Source organism: Dipodomys merriami, unplaced genomic scaffold (assembly GCF_024711535.1).
Source record: "Dipodomys merriami isolate MVZ:Mamm:240054 unplaced genomic scaffold, mDipMer1.0.p SCAF_26, whole genome shotgun sequence".
Lineage (NCBI taxonomy): Eukaryota > Metazoa > Chordata > Mammalia > Rodentia > Heteromyidae > Dipodomys > Dipodomys merriami.
This window is the reverse complement of record NW_027204048.1, coordinates 14007670-14031457: the sequence shown is the minus strand read 5'-3', so window position 1 is coordinate 14031457 and position 23788 is coordinate 14007670. Positions and strand designations below refer to the sequence as shown.

At 37.1% G+C, this 23788-nt stretch overlaps 1 protein-coding gene across 20 annotated transcripts in view; it reads left to right on the top strand.

Annotated features, from left to right (window-relative positions):
• The window catches only part of Trpm3 (transient receptor potential cation channel subfamily M member 3), a 517403-nt gene that overhangs the window by 252486 nt on the left and 241129 nt on the right, over nt 1-23788 (top strand). For all 20 annotated transcript variants that reach the window (XM_070035730.1, XM_070035729.1, XM_070035727.1 and 17 more), the window contains exon 6: nt 19537-19708. In XM_070035730.1, the coding sequence (XP_069891831.1) occupies nt 19537-19708 (172 nt within the window). The remainder of the gene's footprint in view (nt 1-19536; nt 19709-23788) is intronic.

Genomic DNA, 23788 nt, shown 5'->3' with positions numbered 1-23788 from the left:
ACTGGCCAACCACACAACAATTTTGACAGAAATTTAGACCATTTGGTCACATTTCTTTTTCCTGAGTCACCGTCTTATTTCTTTTCCTTCTAGCAATCTTCTTGTTTTAAAAAAAAAAACAACAGGTTATTACTAACTTCCTTTAGAAGATTTTTCTCTCCTACCAGCCATTAAACTTTTCAAAAATCCGTCAGTATGAAGTTTAATACAGTGTGTGAACAGAACAGATTGCCATCTTTTATTCCATTCTTCTTTCTCTAATAATTTTAGCAATTGACTATCACTCCTCTCTACATCAGATCAATACGTCCTTTTCTGTACAATCAATTCAGCAAATATGCTAACTAGTTGCCTTTATTCAAGCATCATAAGGTTTGTCTGAGCAAAAACAGGAGGAAAGAAAAGAAGCTGAGAACCAAGTGTTTTAGACTTATTCTTGTATTGCAATTCACCACAATGCAACTATCGCATTTCAATCCAACACAGTATATTTTCAATGCAACACAAAACACTATATGATAAGATACCCAGTGAACAAATCAAGACAAGCTGTAAACAAATTTCTAAATCTGTGTGATAACCAGCATGAAATATGACTTCAAGGCCACCAAATTATCTGCAGAATGCAGGGGATATGGGATAAGAAAAGAGATACCAATTTTTATCAGTATAATAGTTTCTTAGCTAAAATTCACTGGCTGCTTTATCTATATCTTTACATGTCTCAAACATCAATTTGTATCTGGGACTTGTTTTTTTTTTTTTTATAAAATATATGTGGGTTAATACTTGCCTTAAATTCCAGGTTGGCTTATAACTGAATGTTGATATTAAACTAGAATTAAAGGTATCTCTTAAAGAATTAGGATACTCTAAAAAGATCTGAACACCTTAAGCATTTAATAGTATATTTTATTAACATAAGTTATTTCTAATATATTTATGATACAGAAGTCATTTTGAAGTGTTTATAGCTTCAAGATCTTTACCATAAACTTGAACTAGCATTCAGCTTGGGGTACTACTTTAGAGCTTTTACATCCAAGTAAATTGTGGCAAATGGCAACTGGTTATTTTTATTTTCAAGGTAGAATAACAAAATGCTAATATGATTATCATGTGATTATGGAAAATCAGTACTTCTATTATATTTACTTGCCTTGGCAAGTTGGAAAATCCAGTCCTATTTGTTTTTCTTCCAATTGCAACTTTTTCTCTGATTTTTCTCATGTTTCTTCTTCTCCCATTACTTTTTTCGCATTGTATGTCAATAGGGCCTAGAGAGGTTGGCTGGGGTCCCAATTAAAATGGTCTTGTTCCAAGCCCAGAGGGCATTAATCCCTACTCATTTGCTCAGTATAAGTATGCTTTAATCATCCCTGCTTCCAGGGGTCTAATAAAAGCAAACCGTAGCTCACAAAGAGCCAGGTCAGCTGGTAGAGAGATGAAAGTGAAAAGATTCCAAATGAAAGTTCCAGGATGGCTTAGCAGAGATAGCTAATACTCACCTCCTCCAGCACGAAAAGCCACAGTAACAGATGCGTAGGTGTATTTTGACTCTTATGACCCTGCAAGAACAACAGAATTCAGCAACACAGAAACTAGAACCTGTCAGATTCAGAAACCTGGAAGACTGCACAGAAGGAGAAATGAAATACCCCTGCATTTGCCATAGTAAATGGATTCATAGATGGTGTAAGAGACTCTCTCATGTGCAAGGATAAGATGGGGGAAAAAGAGAGTCATGTCAATCTCCACTAGTGCAGATGCTGGTAAATGAAGCTACTGGAAAGTTCCACAAGCCACACAGCTTTGCAGCCCACTTAAAAAAGTAATCTGAAATCTGCATATTTGGAAAAGAATTTCACATCATCATCCAGAGAACACCTAGGAAACCAGGAACTACCTTGAAAATTGAGTTGTCCAAGTTTGGACTTCTCCGAAGGCTAGAAAATGCCTGCACCTTCTCATCTCTGGGATTCCACAGAAATTCTACTGTACTGGTTGGTTAGGTTAGTCACCCTACTGGCCCAACTGGACCTAGAAAGATAACTATGACCTCTACCCATGGGCTTCCTGCAGGGGAGGGGTACTGTCATGGGGTGGGGGGGGGGTAATTGTCACCAAGAAGGGAACGGAGGGCATTTGTCATCTGTGACTAAGGGCATGGCTGGTCCCATAGGGATTCCTATCAGTGTGAGGCCTGAAGGTGGGTGTCCACATCGTTTGCACTATACCAGTACCACTTTTGGCTGCCCGTTATTAACAGAGAAGAGAAAGAACACCGGGTTCTATGGCTGTCTTTCCTTTGGTACATCCTACAGCTGGAGAAGCATGGAGAGGAGCCTCAGTTCCACCCGTGGCCAACCTACTAGCCCGCGAGAGCCAAAGACAGCTGCAAGAAATTTTGAGCATCTTCATTCCGGGATAGGTACCATTATCACTCAAGAGGAGAATCGCAGCCCTGCGCTGCCTGCCTATGCCGTTGTCACTAGTAGCTCACGTGCATGCCATCTGTGACATACACTACTGCTGCAGTTGTTACCACTGACTCATCTGGTGCAACATCTTGGCCAGAATCATTGACCAGTCAAAGACAAGTGCTTTGGGCCCCTCGTCATTCATGGGGTTCCCAGTAACAGAGCCCACATAAGAAGCGCCTAAAGAAATCTTCATCATCTAGTAGGGACACACTTCTTGTAGAAGCAGCCATAGTGTGATGACCCTCACATTCGACTGTCTACATCTCATTAGTCTGGACTGCTTCAGTGTCCTCACTCATGAAGAATGTCCTGCCAAAACAGGTCCTTGCCACAACCCCACCAATGTATACTCTGTGCTCAGAGTTAGTAATCACAGCCAAAGAAGCCACAGAGAGTGAAAACTACAGTGCCGAGCTAGAAAGAAAGCCAGTAATTCATAGTGACCATCCCCGATACATGCTTGTGAAAAAGACATTACAAATACCATGTCAGGAAAATGGAATAGATGCCTGTTCTAACAGATGTGCTTATGTTTATGAAGGAGAAGAAACAGAAAAGCAAAGCAATACGACACTTGTCAAAACAAAAAAATCTATCCATGGATTCAAAAAACTAGATACAGATGAATTGCCTAATAAAGGAAATCTTATCATAAAGTTCAATGAGATCCAAGAGAATACAGATACACAATGACATGAGATTAGGCAGGTAATATATCACATGAGTGAGAAAATTATCAGAGACTGATTTGAAAAGAAGTTTTGGAAATGAATAGCTCAATACGTCAAACAAAAAAAATTCATTGTTAGCCTCAAAAATCAACCTCAACAAGCAGAAGGCATATCTGGATGTGAAAATAGTCCTTTTGAAATAGTCCCATCAGCAACAACAAAAATAAGAAAAAAGACATTCTAAACTTTTGGGACACAATTATGTAAACAAGGATCCACATTTGCAGAATACTCAAAGGAGAAGAAAAATGTTAGTGACACAGAAAACTTACCCAGTGAAGAATACCAGAACTTTGTCAAGGCTTAGGAAACTATTTCTCCATATGTATGAGGCTTATTGGACCTCAGGCACACATGATCAGAAAGGAGCAGATTATATCTATTATGTGTTTTATCGTAAAATATCAACAAAGAAATGATAGGAAAAAAATCCTCAAATCTGCAATAGAATCCTATTTAGGGGTCTCTCAATTAGTCTAAGAGCTGATTTCTTAGCAGAAAACCTACAGGCTACAAGGGAATGAAATTATATATTCCATGTCCTGAAAAATAACTATCAGCCAACAGTACTACATTCAGCAGTGAGATACAGGACAAATAGTCCTTTCAAGACAAGCAAAACCTGGTGTAATTAATGATTACTAAGTTGGATTTACAAATGTGCTATGAAGCCCAATATTTAGAAATAAAAGATAAATGCCATTATGAAAGCAGGTAAAAGTATAAATCGCACTAGAAGAATAGATACATCAAAGAGTAACTGAAAAGACTCAAACATTTTCAGTACAATAAACCATTAAACTGCAAAGGTGAACAAGGAAAAGAGCACAAGAACAACTAGAAGAAAATCAGTAAAATTATAGAAGTATGTGCTTACCTTATCTATCAATAACTATGAATGTATGTGGGCTAAATTCTCCAAATAAAAGAGACATATTGGCTGAATGAATTATTAAAAAAACACAATCCCTAAAACATGTAGCTACAAGAAACTTCTATCACCAATAAAGATGCATAGAGACTGCAAGTAAAAGCATGGAAAATGATATTGCAAGAAAATAGAAATAGCTACACTTCCATCTGACAAAGTAGGCTTTCAGAGAAAACTGAAAGAAGAGACAAAAAGGTCTCTATGTATAGAACACAGAAAGTTCAATTCAAAAAGAAGACATAATGATTGTAAATTTATGTTTTTGATGCTAAGATACCCAGTTTTACAAAATAAAGACTAATAAACCTAATAGTGGGAGACTCCAATACCTTACTGTATCAATAGACCGAACATCCATACAAAAAACACTACAAAGATGTAGCAGAATTAAACTATACTACAGGAATTTTACAGAACAACATCCTGTTCAAGTGTAGATTGCACATTCTTTTCATCAATTCATGGAACGTCCTCTATGATCAATCATGTATTTAAAATACATAATGAATATTAACAAATTAAAGAAAAACTGAAACCATACCCAGTAACATTTATTATGAGAATGGAATAAAGCTAGAGGTCAAAAACAACAAAAAAGAAATTATGCAAATAATTGCAGGCTAATGGGCTGGGAAGGTGGCTCAGTGGTAGAATGCTTGCCTCGCATGCATGAGGCCCTGGGTTCGATTCCTCAGCACCACATAAACAGAAAAAGCTGGAAGTGGCACTGTGGCTCAAGTGGTAGAGAGCTAGCCTTGAGCTGAAGAGCTGAAGGACAGTGCCCAGACCCACAGTTCAAGCCCCACGACAGACACACACACATATATATATATATATAGTATATATATCGTATATATATATATATCATATATAATATATAACATTATATAATGTATAATATCATATATAATATATATTATATATAATATATATTACATATGATATTATATATCATATATAATATATATTATATATATTATAATCATATTATTTAGAAACAGGGATAGTTTGACTTCCTCCCTGTTTGGGGGTCATCATTTTCTTTGTTTCATCTAATTTTCCTGTCTAACAATTCCTAGTATTGAACTGAATGAAAGCAATGAGAGTGGACGCATTTGTCTCATTTCTGATTTAAGAAAGAATACTTTCAGGTTTTTCTTATGCAGCATAATCCTGGATTTGGGTTTATCATACAGCATCTTTACTATGTTGAAGAGCAATCTGTATAGACACAATCCATGTCTAACCACAGCTTTTATTATGAAGGGATGGTGAATGTTATCAAGTATTTCCTTTGCATATATTAAATGATCATAGTTCAAAAACCCTTCATTCTATATAGTTTAAAAACCCTTCTATATATATTATATACCGTATGTTATATATGATATATAATATATATATAATTGCAGACTAACAACAGAGTTTTGAACAATGTGTCATCAAAGAAAAAAGGGAAAAACAATATTAAGACGCAAGTTTATAGCAGTAAATGACTACATCAAAAAATTGAAATATTTCAAATAAACAGTCTAAAAACACACTTAATAATTCAGAAAAAATAATCCAAATGCAAAAAATGATAGAAGAAAATGAGTGACAATGATCACAGAAAAATGAATGAGACAGAGGCAAAAATGTAAAAGATCAATGAAGATGATATTTTTGAAAAGACAGGTAAAATTGGCAACCCTTTAGCTTGACTAATCAATAAAAAAGATAAAGGCCTAAATGACTGATACAAAGAGAGACATTACGATTGAAATATAAATGCTCACTAAAAACAGATTATTATGAAAAATAATATGCTAAGAACTTGGAGATCCTGTAAGAAACCAACTAATTTCTGTGTGCATGTTACCTACAAAACTTGAAGCATGAGTACATAAATAAGTAGAACAATAAAAGTAATGATACTAAATTGGTAATACAAAGGAAAGGAGGGAACTATTCCAAACTTATTCTGTTATGCATCACCCTGTTATCAAACATCAGACAAGAACACAGCACACAAAGAAAACTAGGAAGCAAGAATCATGAATATAGATGTGAAACTTCTCAATAGAATAGTACCAAATCAAACCCAACAGCACATCAAAGGATCACTTACAAAGAGTGAATTTGTTTCATCCGAAGGATACCAGGACAGTTTAATATACATACATTGGCAACTATAATGCATCTTATCAACAGAATGAAGGGTTTTTAAACTATGATCATCTTAATAGATGCAAAGGAAATACTTGATAACATTCACCACCTCTTCATTTTTAATAAAAGCTCTGGTTAGACATGGATTGTGTCTACACAGATTGCGCTTCAACATAGTAAAGATGCTGTATGATAAACCCAAATCCAGGATTATGCTGCATGCGAAAAACCTGAAAGTATTCTTTCTTAAATCAGAAATGAGACAAATGCGTCCACTTTCATTGCTTTCATTCAGATCAGTACTAGGAATTGTTAGACAGGAAAATTAGATAAAACAAAGAAAATGATGACCCCCAAACAGGGAGGAAGTCAAACTATCCCTGTTTCTAAATAATATGATTCTAAATGTTAAAAAAAATCCTTAAGACTCAACCAAATAAAGGTAAACAAAGTCAGAAGAGTGTCAAAATGTTTTACATACTAATAATGAGTTTGCTGGTAAAATTAATGGAAGAAATTTCAATCATAATGGTAACAAAAATATTGTAGGAATAAACTTATCCAAAAAAGTGAAAGACTTTGCCATAAGGTTACCAGAAATATATGTTAGAGACAAGACAGCCTTCATAATAAATGGTGCTTGTAAACTGGACAGGCAGAAGTCTGAAACTTGATCTCACCTTGTACAGAAATCAAGCTGGCAAACCTAAATCCTGAGAAGCACAGGAAAAGGTAAATAAACTTAAAAACAAATCTTACTAGGAAGAAGTTAGGGTTCCTGGGACGAAGAATCACATCCAAAACATTGTGGGTTATATTGCTTGACTTCTAATTTATATTCTTTTGTTTTTATGACTTCATCGTGGTTTGAATCTACTACGTCTTCCCTATTTGACCTCCAGAAGTTCTGTCTTCTGCACAGAAATAAAAACTTTAAAACAACAATAACAAAAGCAAAAGCTGAACTGTGGAATTATATCAAACTATAAAGCTCCTGAAAATCTCCTAGAAAGCACAGAAAAAAAAACCTAGAGTGAAGAGATTGCCTACAGAAGGGAAAAATATATATATATAAATATTTCTCTAATAGAGGGCTAACATCCAGGATATATAAAAACTAAAAAATAAAAATAAATAATCCAATTTAAATAATAATAATGATTAGTCTTATTTAATAATGATGATTACTATCCAATTAAAATGTTTAATAATCTGAATAGCCACTAGAGTAATGCAAATCAAAACTACAATGAGATATCACTTCACCTCAGAATAGTTACTATCAAAAGTAAAATGAAATAAAAAAGAAACAAATGCTAGCAAGGATATACAGAAAAATGAACTCTTTTATACGGTCTATGGGAATGAAATCAGTATAGCTGAATGCTGTGGAAGTTCCACAATGACCTAAAATTACAATATAGCATATAATTCAACTCTCCTATTTCTAGGTATGTATCCTAAGAAAATAAAACCAACAAACCAGAGTGAAACTTGCAAACCCATGCTTATTGTGATTCTACTCAAAATAGCTTAGTTATGGAGTCAGTGTAGATATCCATCAGTAGATAAATGAATAAGGAAAACACATATGTATACAGCCCTACACACAGAATAACATATTATCCAGCCATAAAGAAGAATGAAAGCCAAATGGATGGAACTAGAGAAAATTAGGTGAAATCGGCCACCCACAGATTAGTACATTTTCTCTCTCAGATGTGTAAACAGTTGAAAGATTAGTGATTGCCAGAGATTGAGAATGGTGTGGGGGGCTGGAAAAGAAAATTTGAAATAACAAGAGCAAGCTTTCAGAAGACTGAAAGGTCACTGTTAACAGTGTGCAGACTAGCCATATAATCTGGTATGAATACGAAATGCTCATTATTGTCTACGTCTCTTACATCACAAAAGTACGTTTAATTGCAGATGAGTTAGTAAACAGTAAATGTTGACTTAGAATGGCAAAAAAAAGAAAATTTGAATTTTATCAGTGCATGCTATAAACACCAATGGAAGTACCACATTGAGCCTTGCCTATGTATATAATTTAAAAGTACCAATTTAAAAAGTTTTAAAGATATATATTATCAAAACTAAGATAACATAAATTATCCTTTATAAAGAGAAAGTAAGGAGGAAGAGTATAGAATACACAATTAAAACAGTTTCATTCTATTTATTCAGCAAGTTATTCATCAAGATTAATTGAATATCAGGCACTGTAATACTTTCTTCTCATAATATTGGCGAATTGAACTTCACATACAATTTCTTAGGCTCTTAAGTAATAATAGAGTTTGCATTGTAAGTTTCAAGTTAGAATAAAAATACTATTCCTAGCCGGACAGCAGTGGCTTACGCCTGTAATCCTAGCTACTTAGGAGGCTGAGATCTGAGGATCACGATTCAAAGTCAGCCGGGGCAGAAAAGTCTGTGAGACTCATCTCCAATAAACCACTAGAAAACCAGAAATGGTGCTGAGGCTCAAGTGGTAGAGCGCTAGCCTTGAGCTGAAGAGCTGAGGGACAGCACCCAGGCCCAGAGTTCAAGCCCCACGACCGACAAAAAAAAAAAAAAATTACTATTCCTAGCATATGCCATTTATGGTGATTTATGTTTCACTATTCTAATGTGTTCACTAAAAAGTAAAATGAAACTGAGCCATTCCAGAGGCAGATGAAGGAGGATTTCAAATTTGAGGGATCCTCAGTGACATAGCAAAATTCTGTCTCAAAAAATTAGGAAAAGGAATGTAATTTTAAATTACCATAAAAAGGCTGAGTAATACAGATTGGTCATTGTTGGTCCACTCCCCAAACCCATCAAATTAGAAAATATGATAAACTGCTTATGTTTAGTAAATGTTGTACCCATCCAACTGTAATGCCTTTTAGCCTTCATCCTTCCATTGTATATAATCAACCTCATGAAATAACCTTTTTTGGTGGTGTTTTTGTTGATCATGGGGCTTGAACTCTGGGCCTGGGCGCTGTCCCTCAGCTCTTCAGCTCAAGGCTCCTGCACTACCACTTGAGCCACAACACGATTTCCAGTTTTCTGCTGGTCTATTGGAGATAAGAGCCTCATGGACTTTCCTGTCCCGGCTGGCTTTGAACTCCGATCCTCAGATCTCAGCCTCCAGTCCTTCATCTCTCAGTACGTGTGCCATCATTTGTAGTCCTGACTTCTTTCAGTTTTAGCCTGTCACTCTCTGGAACTTTTCTATTCCTTCTATTACTACAGCTTAGAGCTTCTGGTATTGGGACTCTTATCTTTCCTTGGCTCTTTTGGAACTCTCAAGCACCTCTATGCTGCCGTTGCTGGAGCCAGAAGTCCTAGGATCTTGTCTGCTGTATCTTCAGATAAAGACCACAAGTAGGCTTAAGCCCATTTGAGAGAAGACTTTATTAGGTCTGTTGTTCCAGTACCATTATGCCCTCATCCGTCTTGACTTCTAGATTGGATCTTGTATGTCTCATTCTCTAGAACTAGTCTGTGGCATTCTGTGGCGAAGTACGAAGTGGACAGATTTTCAAATCGTAGTATGTTTTGATCTACCACTTTAGACCTGAAAATGTGCCCTGTTTCAGTTATTGAGGTCAGTACCACCACAGTGATTCCGCCATAGTATTAGTACAATCCCATTTCTCTTATCATACTCTACCATCCTCCAATTCAACAAACTGAGCTCAAGGCTCCTTTCCATCCTTCCTTCCCAGCATCCTATCTCTGATTGTAATTCTCCCACACTGGTCTTCTTCTTCAGGTTTCGCAGCCTATCTTCACTGGTATAACCATATACCCTAGACCAAGTGGCTTAGAAACTGTAGAAATGTATTTCCTATCATTCTGTAATCTGGGTGGTTCTTTTTGACTATCCCCCAACATGGTGGTGGAGGTTAGGATTGCCTCTGGGGTCTCTTCAAAAGGGTCTTTACCTCAGTAATCGCCATATTTGAGGGAACTACCTTCATGACCAGATTACCCTCTAATTATCTGCCTCCTAACACTGTCAACGAGGAGGTTAGGACTTCAACATATGAGTTTGGAAAAACATAAATATTTAGTCTGTTGCATCAGTGCTATTGGGACACTATACGACTTCATCTCTAAGTGGACTACCAAACCATTTGATCTGTCATCACACAGTTTCGATGAACATAATTATAATGGTGGTAACCATGATTTACTAGATTCCTAATGTAATCCTGTGATTACATATCTTATAAGGTATGTATTAGATCCTTTTGAGAGTGGAATAAACTGAACATGGGTTTAGAGCCATTTTTCATTTGTTAAATGAGATAAAAGAAGTATTCAATGATAATATGAATTTTTAATTATTAGTTGTGATTTGGCAAATGTACCTATAAATTCTACATTCGGATATACTCAATGAATCACCAGAGACCCTCTCTTTGTCCCGGGAGAATAGGGGCACCTATTCCTGGAAAGATGATTAAGAAACTACCACCAAGGAAAAGTTGAGAAATCCAGTGCATAATTTTTGTGCAACACATTTTAAATTCAGATTCTTTGCTTTAGAAAACAACTTGACTAGAATAAACAATCTGAGTTCTTACCACTCTTCTTTTTTTAAGCAGACATATGCTAAATTAAAAACCCAATTACAATCACAAGAAAAAGTACTTTTCATTTTAACTTGTGGATAGACATTCCATTTGGCTAGATTTCCCAGCATATCATCTTCTATGGTTATTAAATTATCTTCCTATTCCTTGTTCTTATACTTTCTCAGAAATATAGATTTATCTCCCTGAGTTTTATAGCCTTCAAGAACTATGGTTAATTGGAAAGAGCTCTTATGATATCAACTTTGTAGTTCAAGCCAAGAAACATCAAGCTCAGTAACAATGGGATGGCTAATGTGTATGGAGATAGCAATTCTATATATTTCTCACTTATTTTTGAGTTGAGCCAAAAATGACCTCATAGACATAAGAAAACTTCTGAACAGTGCCCTTAGCGTGTTTGTTAGACGTTTATGACCAGCTAAGATCAAATGTTCTCTGGGAATGTGAGAGAAGAAAGTCAGAGGCAAGGAAACCTACCCAAAGGAGCCAATGCCTGCTGAGCCTGTCCTACACTCAGGTTATAAGCTAACTGCTGAGATAGCAGTTCTAGTCTTTCATGTGGGATATACAGTTTGGGTAAAAAGCAGTGAGAAGTTTGGATTCGAGCATGCTAATTTTGAAAATTGTTTTGAGATATCTAACTGAAAATCTGACAAGCTAGCCAGAATACAGTGTGGAAGTTTAATAGCAAGATCTGGCTACATTTGGCTCTGGAAGGCCTCTGACACACAGCAGTTAAAAGTCACTTTACCCTCCCCATGGCAGAATACATAGAGGGAGGAAAAAGCACCAGAGCCAAGATCTTGATGAGCTCTGAGATGTAATGGCTGATGAGAGAAAAAGTCTTTGGTTAGCCCAGAAAGGAGACTATAGAAATGTCTGAGATTTAAGAATAAAATGAACGGAAAGCAAAGGAAAAGTAGGCTTCTGAAAGACAGAGCGAAGGCAATGTTAAATATCTCTGAGACTGAGGGAAGTAAGGCCATTTTCCTTCTGACACACAGCATTGGGCAAAACTTCTTGAGAAGAGTGATGAAAATGCCCTTTACTATACTGAGCCTATCCATTATGATGTCTTAGCCCACCATATCTTCAACATGCTCAGATTACTCCTAGTTACCTGCAGTCAACCAGAATTATCTAATTTTCAAGCTATTCATAGTAAAGTACTGGAAAACCTGTGTCATTTATTTAACCTAGTCCACTCTACTTTGTTGGTGGCTTACTTTTCTAATCCTGTGGCTGCCTGGAAGTTATGGGTTGCAGCTAAAAGCCAGCATCATGAGAGAATATTATATCTCATAACATTTGTCCAGGGGAAGATTCAACCATTGAAACATTCTTTCTCCTGAGTTTGTAACACCTCTGCCACCACTGTAAGTAGGGATCGTGTGTTTGTCAGTAAGATGACAGTTGGTCTCCATTTACATGGGATGGCGGAGAAAACAATTTACATGTAAAAAAAAACCAGAAAATAAATAACTTGCTCAGAGTCACCCACTAACAAGAGGGTAAGAATAGGAGTCTGAATATTTGCCAAATAAAAGAGAGTGAGAAGCAGATCATAAGTCTGAGGAGCCTGGAAGAGGTGAGTTACCACTCACCCAGTCACCAAAAACCAGAATGGAGCAGAGTTAGGAAGGGAATGCAGAGAACTCAGGGGCAGGAGTAGAGAGAGTAGAGATAAAATTTTATCAGCCATTCAAGAACAGATGGAAAGGATACATTTTGAAGTCTCAAAAGAAATGATATAAACATACATTCCTTATATGTGATCTATTGATGGATTTAAAAAAAAAATATGCCAAAACTTAGCATCTTCCACAAACACGCATTGTCTCATGATTTGGGTAGGTGAGGAATTTAGGAATGATTTGCCTGGATGGTTCCAGCTGTGAGTCTCTCTTGAGGTTAACAGTCAAAATGAGAGTCGGGCAGCTTCAACTGAAGGACTAAATGGGACTGAGCTTGCCCTCTTCAAAGAAGACTGACTTGCAGGTTTTTGGCAGTTCTTAGCTATGTGGCCATCTTCTTAGGATTCCTTTATTGATTTCACAACATGGTGTCGGCTTCCACTTAAGTAAGTGATCGGACAGAGAAACCTTTTGCTGATCTAGATCTGGAAGGCACACACCATTCCTGCTTCATTCTCTCCAATAGAGGTGAGTCGGTGATTGCTAAAGAAAGTCCCTCCTTTGATGGAGTTACTTGAGATGAGACTGTTTGAGTGGGAAAAATAAGTAAAGGTAGTGGAGCCCCCTGAGAACACCTTTGAGGGACATGCTTTCAAAATACTTCAGAAAAAAATGTAATCAGTCAATGCGTCTACAACTTCTAGTGAGTCACATGGCTAAAGTAAGTAGCAGGGTGCTCTTTGGAAGTGAGTTTCCAGTGCTCCTAGCTCCTTGGATTTACTGCCAAGCTGAGAGGCAGAATGTGGGCTTCAGCATGACCTGCTTGATTCTCCCAGCCATGCTACCTTCAAGAGGAAACTGCCAGCTAGTGCCCCACTGGCTCAGTCCTCTCTGGTTATACTCTGTGGACATACTGAGACTTTCTTCTTTTCTTACTTATTTCTCTCAGTCCCCATGCTTCTCCGTTTCTGACCCAGAGTTTGCTCCCTACCTCTCAGCAGTATGCTCTCTTTCCTGGCAGAATCAGAATGCCTGATGCTAAGAAAATCCCAACGTTCCTTTTGTTTCTTCTCGGCCAAAGTACAACTCTGTTGTCCTTCCTGCTGGGGCCTTTCTAACCTGTTCCTACACGCAGTTCTAGATGATTCCACTGGAAATAATCTGATCAGTTGTTAGAAGGATTCCAAAGCCCAGATGAGAAACTGGCAAAAAAATGTTCGGCAGCAAAAACAACCCATAATATTCTCATAAATTCAAACTTAGATTGAGTCCTCTGTCTTCCCTCTTAATAAACCTGACTTGTGAAGGAACTTTGGGCTTCAGATCTACATGCTGTTAGTAAGATGTATTGGCCAAGGAATCTCATTTCTCTTAGCTCTACAATTCCCCTTACAATAAATGCTTTGTGCATACATATATATGAACCATATTACTCCATGGGAATTTGTCTTAAGAGTACCTGGTATGTAAGATATGGTTAATGAATGCTAACTTTCTTCTAGTCTAAATTAAAATCATGATGTTGCTGGGCACCAGTGGCTCATTCCTATAATCGTAGCTACTTAGGAGACTGAGATCTGAGGATCGTGGTTTGAAGCCAGCCAGGGCAGGAAAGTCTGTGAGACTCAAATCATCAATTAACCACTAGAAAACTGGAAATGGCATTGTGGCTCCAAGTGGTAGAGCACTAGCCTTGAATGAAAAAGTTCAAGGACAGTGCCCAGGCCCTGAGTTCAAGCCCTATAACTGACAAAAAAAAAACATGGTGTTATTAAGAGAAAAAGATAACTCCTTGGTTATATGTCCTTTAGCCTGCTTACTTGAGGTATATAGACACACAACTTACTAGCAAATGAGTCTGGGATTGTGGAAGACCTGGGATTGATACCACGAAAATCTAATTTAGTAAACTCAGTTTTGTTCAGGAAAGATTTCCCAGGTAACAAAACTTCTGTTGCATTGTAGAAATCACTGTGAAGAGGAAAAGACCCCTGGACATCAGAGAGTCACTTCATTTTTGTAGAGAACACTACATGAAAGGTCATTGCTCTACCTTCACTTGAAAAGGAAAACAAATTTGCTTTTTAAAATAGCATATCTCAGAGGAAGCCTTCAAAAATGATAGTTCTCTTCTGATTGAAAAACCATTACACAAAAAAAGTCTTTTAATATATTTTGAATATTTATCGGGGACATGACCTGTACTTACATGATTACATATCTCCTCTAATCAGCACAAAACTATCATATTTGTGTTTCCTTAAGAAATTTATAATGATTAAATGAATAAATAAACTTGGACACTTACCAAAGGTATAAGTACCAAGATAAACTAGAATCCAAGTATTCTGATTTCCTGCTAAATAGTCCTGGGTAAGATCCGGAATGAAAATAGCTAGAAGGACTCTAAAAGATACATTAGACCAGTTTATAAATGGCTGATTTGAGTCCATCCCAGGAACTCTAGTGCCAGAATGTAAATGATGATCGTTTTTTCTACAGTGTCTGAATCAACCTCTATGTGGCAATAGTGATGTCCCTATTAGTCTATTGTCTAATAGTCTATTGTATAATCCCCATTTCACTTTGTTTCAGAGTTGCAGTACACAAAAGCTTTGGAGCCAGAATCACGAATTCATCAGCCAGCATAATACTAAATAGTTTATGATGAATTAATGAGCGGAGAAGAACGTTGTCATTTATTCTTGAGGAATAAGAAATTACTTGGAAGTATTCTGGCTGATGGTGCCTACATTATAAGTGTAGATAGATTTGCCTTTTCTAAATATAGCTACCTTGTAGATCTAGATATGACTATATGTACCAATCCTGAATACTCTCTTATTATGTAGGTCTTTCAGAGACCCGTAGAGATTTCTTATCACAGATTCCTTATGTGACTATGACACAGAAAATATATGAGTGTTCATGTGTAGAACCTAAACCATCTTGTATTCTTAGCAAAGAAAGAGACCCATTACATGCTATGATTCTCACAGAGAATCATTTTTCTCACAGAATGCAGGCTGAGAAATATGCTGTAGTAACCCAATATTCCTACAAGCCACACACATGTTAGTTACTCTCAACCAACACATACTTTCTAGTTTCATAATCTCTTAACCACTCAAGTGGCTTCCTGACCTCCAAACCTTTTATCAGAGGACAATAATCATTTGTGTTCTGAAAAGACTTTTTTTTTCCTATTTGGAAAATGCGACAGAAAGAACAGCAAATTTTTGTGCACCTGCAAATTGTAACTCAAACAAAAATCAACTGGGGGCATATTTGTAACCAAGCAATATTAAGTGTATTTTGTAGGCAAGTTGGAGCAAAATGCATCTCTCTAAAGTACTGGAGAAGGTATTTCTAACGTTTAGGTTCATCAATAAATATCTCCAGGTCACCATTCTCTTAGATGCATGGAAAAATGTGACAAAGAAAACATGCTTTGCATAATTTTTCAACTGGATTATTTTACCTTCTTATACCTGTATAAGATAGACATCATTTATTTGTCTCATGTAATAGTCTAATCACTGGTTTACAATCAGAAACTGAGTTTATCCTTAGAAAGATAGAATAGAGCTACAAGAAAGATGATCATTTATAGGAAGCTTGCTAAGCGCCAGGCATATTTTTGCCAGACACTTTGCACATACAATCTCAACTAATCCCCACGAAGTAACTGGTTTTTACCATTTCCTTTTTACAAATTAATTAAAATGTTGAGTCTCCAATTCCCCCAGCCATGACGGAATTAGAACTCTAGCAGATTTTCATGATTCATATATCCTGGGTTTTCCCAGGTCTCAGCCTGTTTTCCTTCAATGAGGACTGAAAACCAAATTAGAACATTTGGCTTATTTTCAGATTTATAGCTCTGTTCTGCACATTGTCAAACTATAGCCACTTCTAGCTTGCCTATGCAAAAGATAGAAAGAAAAATGAATTAGTAGGTTGAAGAAATCAAAATTCTTGAATCCTGTAAATTTAACCCTGATACCATAGCTGATTCAGATAGACTCGTTTCCAGAGATCTGCCGAGCTATGTTCCACAAGGCAGAAAGACTGAAAAGTCAGCAGCCTAGAGCTGCTCTTTCCTCCAGTGATAGAGGAAAGAGACTTACTGGAAGGAAGAGGCGCACAGACTCATTTCCTTCTTTTATTCTCATTGTGGTGCCACCAATTTGGCTCAGAATCATTTTCCTTTCTTTATTCATTTGAAAATTTCACTTTCTCTGACAATCTTTAAGTAGATCCTCAGGAATTAAAAATGTGTGTGTGTGTGTGTGTGTGTGTGTGTGTGTGTGTGTGTGTGTGTGTGTGTGTGTGTGTGTGTGTGTGTGTGTGACTGAGGTTCACATTCACACAGTGTTTAACATCTAGAAAATTCATTCCTTGCCTCTCAGAGGACTGGTTTGGGTCTCTCCTCTCTTTCTGAAAGAGTTTTCAGGAGCTACTGCTAGAAAACAGAAAACAGTAACAAAGACATTTTCTTTTGTCCAGAAGCACAATACCAAGGTACTTTCAGAGTAGGAGAAAGTCTTTCTGCTGAGCCTCTTTCAACCAAGCATTAATATTTATTAACTTGTATTCCACTGTAGACCAAATGTTTTGTATAATCAAAATGAGTAGCAACAAAATGGGAAATTCAGCCACAAGCAACCTTCTCTTCCAGGGATGGAAAAGCTCAAGAAGGGCTTTGTGATTCCATATTTTGGAGGACTTCTACCCACTCACTCAGTTAAAGCATTTATTGATTGCTCTTTGATGAAATTACTAGAGACAATGACCAGAAAGTTATGAGCTTTCCTTATCAATAAAAGGCAATGGAAATGAAACTGTGAATTAACATTCTCTTAATGCTATATTTTTTAACTGGGCTTTTAATAATAGGACTAACAACTATTCAAAAGCTCAGGACTACATTTACCCCATGTTGAATTTAAATTAGCTCAATTTCCAAACCAGGAAAGAGAGGATATTTTTCTTGAGATTAGAACAAAAGAATGTCTGTTAGAAGTTTGCCTATTCATCCGTTCACTATTTGTGGAGGACATTTTATTTTTCAGGCACCTAGGATTGTGGAGGTTTAAATCAGCAACAGAGTATAAAAAATGAGTTACATAAAATCTCTACTATTGAAAATTGCCCTTACTAAATCACTTTGTAATTCCTTTAACAAACTCCTCAATCTTACTACAGCTTTGCATGGTGAATGATTACATGTGGAAAAGGAGCAAGAGCATCTCATTTTTATAAATAATGTGCACCCTGCACCAAGACTCTGAAATAAAACCTAGTGGTGTCTATTCTTGTCTTGTCACTTTCAGTGATTGAGCACAGCGATAGCTTTACTGACACCATGGATCTAGAAGCATGTTGAATGTTCCCTCCTCACAGTTTTAAGTTCCAGCCTAAATATTTTAGTGATAGATTGCCAACACATCATCTTATATTTCCATTGCAAACATAAGCAGTATGGGAAAAGGCCATACACAGAGATTTTGGAATCAGGTAAGTGTAGATGTGAGTTCTAGTTGTGTGTATGTAGTAAAATTATACCTAACTTGCTTTACCTATTTTGCAGCTTCTCATTTATAAAAATGAACATAAAGTCACTTGAAGGATTGTTATAAGAAATACAGATGATGAACACAAGACAACTAGCTCAGAGTTGATATATTGCTTTTCTTTTTATGCCAAAATATGAAAGATCACACTGAAATCGCTCCATGGTGGGTAGCATAATTCACCATGAAATTAAAAGAACAAGAAAAAGGTGGAATACAACAGAGGTGAACATTCTTTACCTGACTCATTTTTGTCTCCAGAGACAGTTTACAATAAAGTTATTTTACATTTCAATAAGGTGTCTAATAGTAATAGTATTGACTTTAAATAATAGATCTTCTGATTACTAAGAGGGATTGACAGGAAATACAGCATTCTTCTCATTCCCAAACTCTGCTCCCAACCCTATTCACAATCTTAATTGTTTTGCTCTGCCTATTAAAGCTTGGGCATGCTACAAGAGGCAAAGAAAAAAACAACAAATTAACTAAAGTTAAAAATCATTAGGGTTCATTAGCAAACAAAATATGGACTTCAAAAGTGAAGCAATCATTTTTCATGCCACTTTTTTTTTAATTGTATTTTATTTTATTTGAGAACATACTGTACAGAGGGGTTACAATTACATGGGCAGAATAATGCATACATTTCTTACCAAGCATTGCAGCCTCCTCCTTTGTTTACCCTTCACCTCCCTTCCCAGCCTCCCCCCTCCCCCCACCCAATTATACCCCCCTCCCCCCCCCCACACCGACATTGTAAAGCTGGTTTTGACATGACATTTTGTACTTCTCATTGTTGCAACAGGTCCACCTGAATCCTTAAACGACTTGTTTGTCCCCATCTCCTCCACATGTTATACTGACATCAAATATAGTGAAAGCGGGGGTTACACTGTGGGGGAGGGACATACAAAGCAACAAAGAAATAATCTTATAAATGCGTTAGAAACACATGCATGAAAGAAACGAAAACATTACAATACATATTTAAGGGTTCATTTTCCTAACATCACATTATCTGACCTTTTCTGCTTGACTCATACCTATACTAGATATTGCAAATAAGGGAAACCATGGGACCTATGTTTCTTTGGGCCTGGCTTACTTCACTTAATATAATTTTTTCCAAACCTTTCCATTTCCTAACAAATGGGGAAATGTCATTCTTTCTGATGGATCATGCCACTTTTTTTGGGTTCCATGAAAACACAGACTCATCTCTCCATAAATTTGCTATATTAAATATTTTTTCCACTCATGGTCTTGCTTTGAATGAAACTTTCTACCTTAAATCTTACTTTTTACCCAAATTAATTCTAGGAAGAGAATGCAGACTGTACCAGAGAATGATTTTTTTTTCCCTTTCCTATTCTCTTTAGTTCTCCTCTTCTCTCCTCTGACTTTTGCATCTTCCTTTTGATCCTTTCAGGTGGTCCGGCCATACCAGACCATGTCCAATCCCATGAGTAAGCTCACTGTTCTGAACAGTATGCATTCCCATTTCATTCTGGCTGACAATGGGACCACTGGAAAATATGGAGCAGAAGTGAAACTCCGGAGACAACTAGAAAAGCATATTTCACTTCAGAAGATAAACACAAGTAAGTAGGCCACTGTTCCCATTGTTATATCTTGTAGGAAGTATGCTGGAAATGATATTTAAAAACACAAACAAGCCACAAACCTGGAACAGGTTGTTAGCATGAGTTCTCCCTTCTCGAAGTCCAGTGGTTAGAAGTGCTGAAAGGAAGTCATCTAGGGCAAGACTGTTGGAAGAAATGACGACAGAATTATTGAGCCCAAACTCACTTATGACACACAAAAAACTCAACTCCATTCGGGATTGGGGAATGCAAATAAGCTTTCTTTCCAGACGTAGTCTACATCCTTTTCACAATACTCCAAGGAAGAAAGGCACCCGAGAGAAATTATTTTTATTTATTAAGTTTGTATTGTTGTTGTTGTTTAAAATAAAGAAGAATCCTGTTTTGGTCTTAGCACAGATATGGCTTGACAGAGGTATGTTAATGGTTCTGAACATTCTCTAAGCTAAAGCGTCATGGGAAACTGTCTGGCATCTGGTGGTCACACCTGGCACCCCTGACCATCTGCTACGGGCCTCTCTTCATGCTCCACGCTGGTGGGCTCTGCTATATATTCAATGAGGCCCGGAAACTAGGAGAAACTTAAACTCTTGTCTCTTCATTTTTGTATTATTCACTGTTGCTAGGTACCTATGTGTTTAAAGGTCTGTGTACATTTATGTATACCATATGATACATGTCTGATAGCCAAAGTAACATTTCTCATAAGTGGGTAGGGGCTCCATACTATATATTCTTGCTGTCTTTATTATGTTTCCCAGATAACAAAGTGAAAGTGTCTATCCTCACAAAATAAAATGCACAAAATAAAATGTCATGTTTTTTTACAAAGGAACACAGGAGATTTCCTACCTCAAGGTTTGTGATAATTATATAACCCATGAGGGAAATGTGAATCTAATCGATCAGATTTCCCAACCCCATAATTTCAAATTTTTTAAAAGAAGAGATTCTCTTTGACTAGATTACTTTTCAGATATCCAACATAACATAGCTCAATGTGTCCAAATCATTTTTCCCTACTCTGGTCTCTTTCTGCACATGTCCCACATGGGCCTGCCTCCCAGAATTGGGACGGGAGACTCCTCAGATCACTCTTCTCCTCATCCTTTTCTCTGGTTTCGACTGTTAACTACTGCTCCCTAAGTAGCCAAGTCTCCGCCTTCACTCTTTCCCAGTGAAAGATAGAATTGTGAGGTCTGGTTTAGGTTTGAAATAAAAACTGTATTCAAAGACACCCTTCCCAAACTATCTCTGCAAAGAACTTCAGAGGTAGTCCACAGTGAACATTTTCTGGAAGAAACAAACTAATAGGACTACAAACTGGGTCACAGGCCAGCACAGATCAAATGTAACAAAGCACTATTATCAATGAGTCGTAGATTTTTGCCAGAAATATTAAAACTGAGCTTATTACCACAGTGGATAGAAGAGGTAAATTCTGTGTAGTAGATCCACCCAGATTTTTTATATGTGATAATATTTTCTTTAATATCATCAACTTACAAATGAAAGCTTAGTGGACCGAGGTAAAAGATACAAGATATAAGAATGGGGAAGCAAGAAATAAATTTGGGGACAAAAATCAACATTCCTTGATAAGAAAATCGATCTAGACTGGCAAAGCATGGCATTGTGCCAAGCGATGGTGGCAGATGAGTGGTTAATCAGTACAGTGGCTCTAGTTGCATAAGTTGAACACCCACTTAAAAAATGATTCAAACTGAAGTAAAAACGCAGCTAGAACTGTGAATGTAGCCTTACAGACTGCCTAGAGGAAAAGGAGTCTTTTTCTAATCAGCCACCTTGTGTAATGTAACTAATGTGTTAGGTGGGTGCGTTTCTGCACAACTTGCAGAAATAATGAGTTCCTGGGTAACCTTAGGAAGGCAGCAGAGTGACATCCTGGCCTCCATGAGCGGTAGAGCCCAGCAGTGCAGAGTGTGAAGATCGAGTCATAGATATGATCAAAAATGCTGGGGCAGACTACCAAATGCTAATATCAGGGTAAACTGATCATTGGGGACACATCTCTTTTCTTTTGTAGAGATAAAAGACCCTCTTCTAACCATCAATTATCAAGGCAAGTAGTAGTACACAGATATATTAATACAGACCTAGTCTAGGATATAAAGTAGAAGAGAGACATAAAACCAGGATCAGGAGACTTACTTTGTTGTCTGTTTTTGAGCCATCGTAGGACCCACAATCTCCCATTCAGTGATTATAATCAAAGGGTAAAAGGAAGATTACAGAAGCTCAACAGAGAGCCCTCAAATCACAGAGGTTGTCATCCTGAAAGTACAGGGGAAGGAATCTGCTCGTGGGCCATAGTGAATGCTATTAACAATCATTTCTGTTTTGAGAGATTCTTCATGATGTCAAGGCTTATATCTGTTCTATCCCTAAACTTTAATTGTGGTAGGATAACTATCCTGCCATAGTCTGCCTGGTGGGATCAAGAACCTTCTCAGATGCAGTAAGTAACTCGGGCTGCGTTCAGTTAGCATCAAGAAAATGGCCCACAGTGATTTATAGAAGCCCCAAGAACAGAACCAAGAAGGTAGACAAAATAAATAAATAAGTAAATAAGTGGACCGAGTCATACCCCAAAGCATCATAAGACAGTCCTCAGTCAATATTTACAATAGTGAATCTACCTTAATATCTGAACATGCTTTTATCTCCCTTCCTATGATACTTCTCTGTAACATCTTCTTCTTTAAGTTCCGTCAATTTGAGATACAGTTTCATTTCCTAGCTTAAAATCGAAAATAGGTTTATAGCACTCAATTTTCCAAACATTAGACATTCTGACAACCTGTTACCGTTACCAGTGCTACCCTTAATGTGGTCCTGGGTATGCCCATATACCTCAACATCTTCAAGTGCCACATCACCCTCTCCCTGAGGAGTAACCTACCCCCAGTAGTCACTTGTATTCTCTGACCTAAATGACACATCTTCTGGAAAATATCTCCCTTGACTACAAAGTGAATCCTTCACATTAGACCCATAAGGCATTTCTCACCAACCTGCCAGTTGTAATAATGACCTTTCACAAATCCCAAGTGTCCTATACTTTTGCCAGCACCCTGACATCCAATATCTCATCCTGATCCCCTCCTCTACTCATTCCTACTATCAACAGTCAGAACAGAGGCATTGCAGGGGATTCCTGATGGGCTTTGTGTATAATAATATTTTTTAAAAATCCTTTTAGGCATAAGCATTTAAATTACCTGCTTTAGAATATTCTTCCATGCATAATTTTTTAGGCTCCAAACATAATACACAAGGAAGAAGGTCAGTAAATAATCATGAAACTCCTGTTATGGACAGATCATAGTTAAGTTGTGGAAGACTAGCAGTGAATGATTTATTGAGCCTAAGTCAAGGATAAATTGGGTAATGTGTAAATAAGCAAATAAGTGATGCCTGGCAGAAGACAGTGCTACTAAGGAAAATGAAGTCGAGGGTGGGCTATGTCTGTGTGAATGCAGACTAGGGGATCAGCTATGGCATGCAGGAGAAATGACTGAAATGAAGGGATTGTTGGGACAAGAACATTCCAGGGGGACAGAGAGCAGACAGAAAAGCTCAGGGCGTTCAGTGAACAACTGAAGGTTAGTAAATGGGTTTGAATCTGAACATTTACAGGACCTTTTTTTCATGCTTAAAATACCACTGTGGTTGTGAGTAGACTGAGGTCAAGGGCACAATTAAAAGCAAGGAGATGCTGGTAGAAGGCTATTGAAACAATTGAGAAAGATGAACATGATTCGAATAAAGATGGCAGCAGGAAAAGTGGTAGAATGTGGTTGGTTTTAAGATATGAAATACATCTGGGCTGCCATGGGAAGTAGCAACTAAATATCCTGAGGAGACCTTAAAATTCTAAGCAAACATTTTTATGAACATTACTGTACATTATCAAATATGCATGAAAACTAGAGCATTAACTATAACAGTCAGGCCATTACGTTAACTATCAAAATACATCTTACCTATGTCTGACATCTTAAAATGGTTCAAGAATACCCTATAACTATCAACCAGGTTGTACATTTATTAACC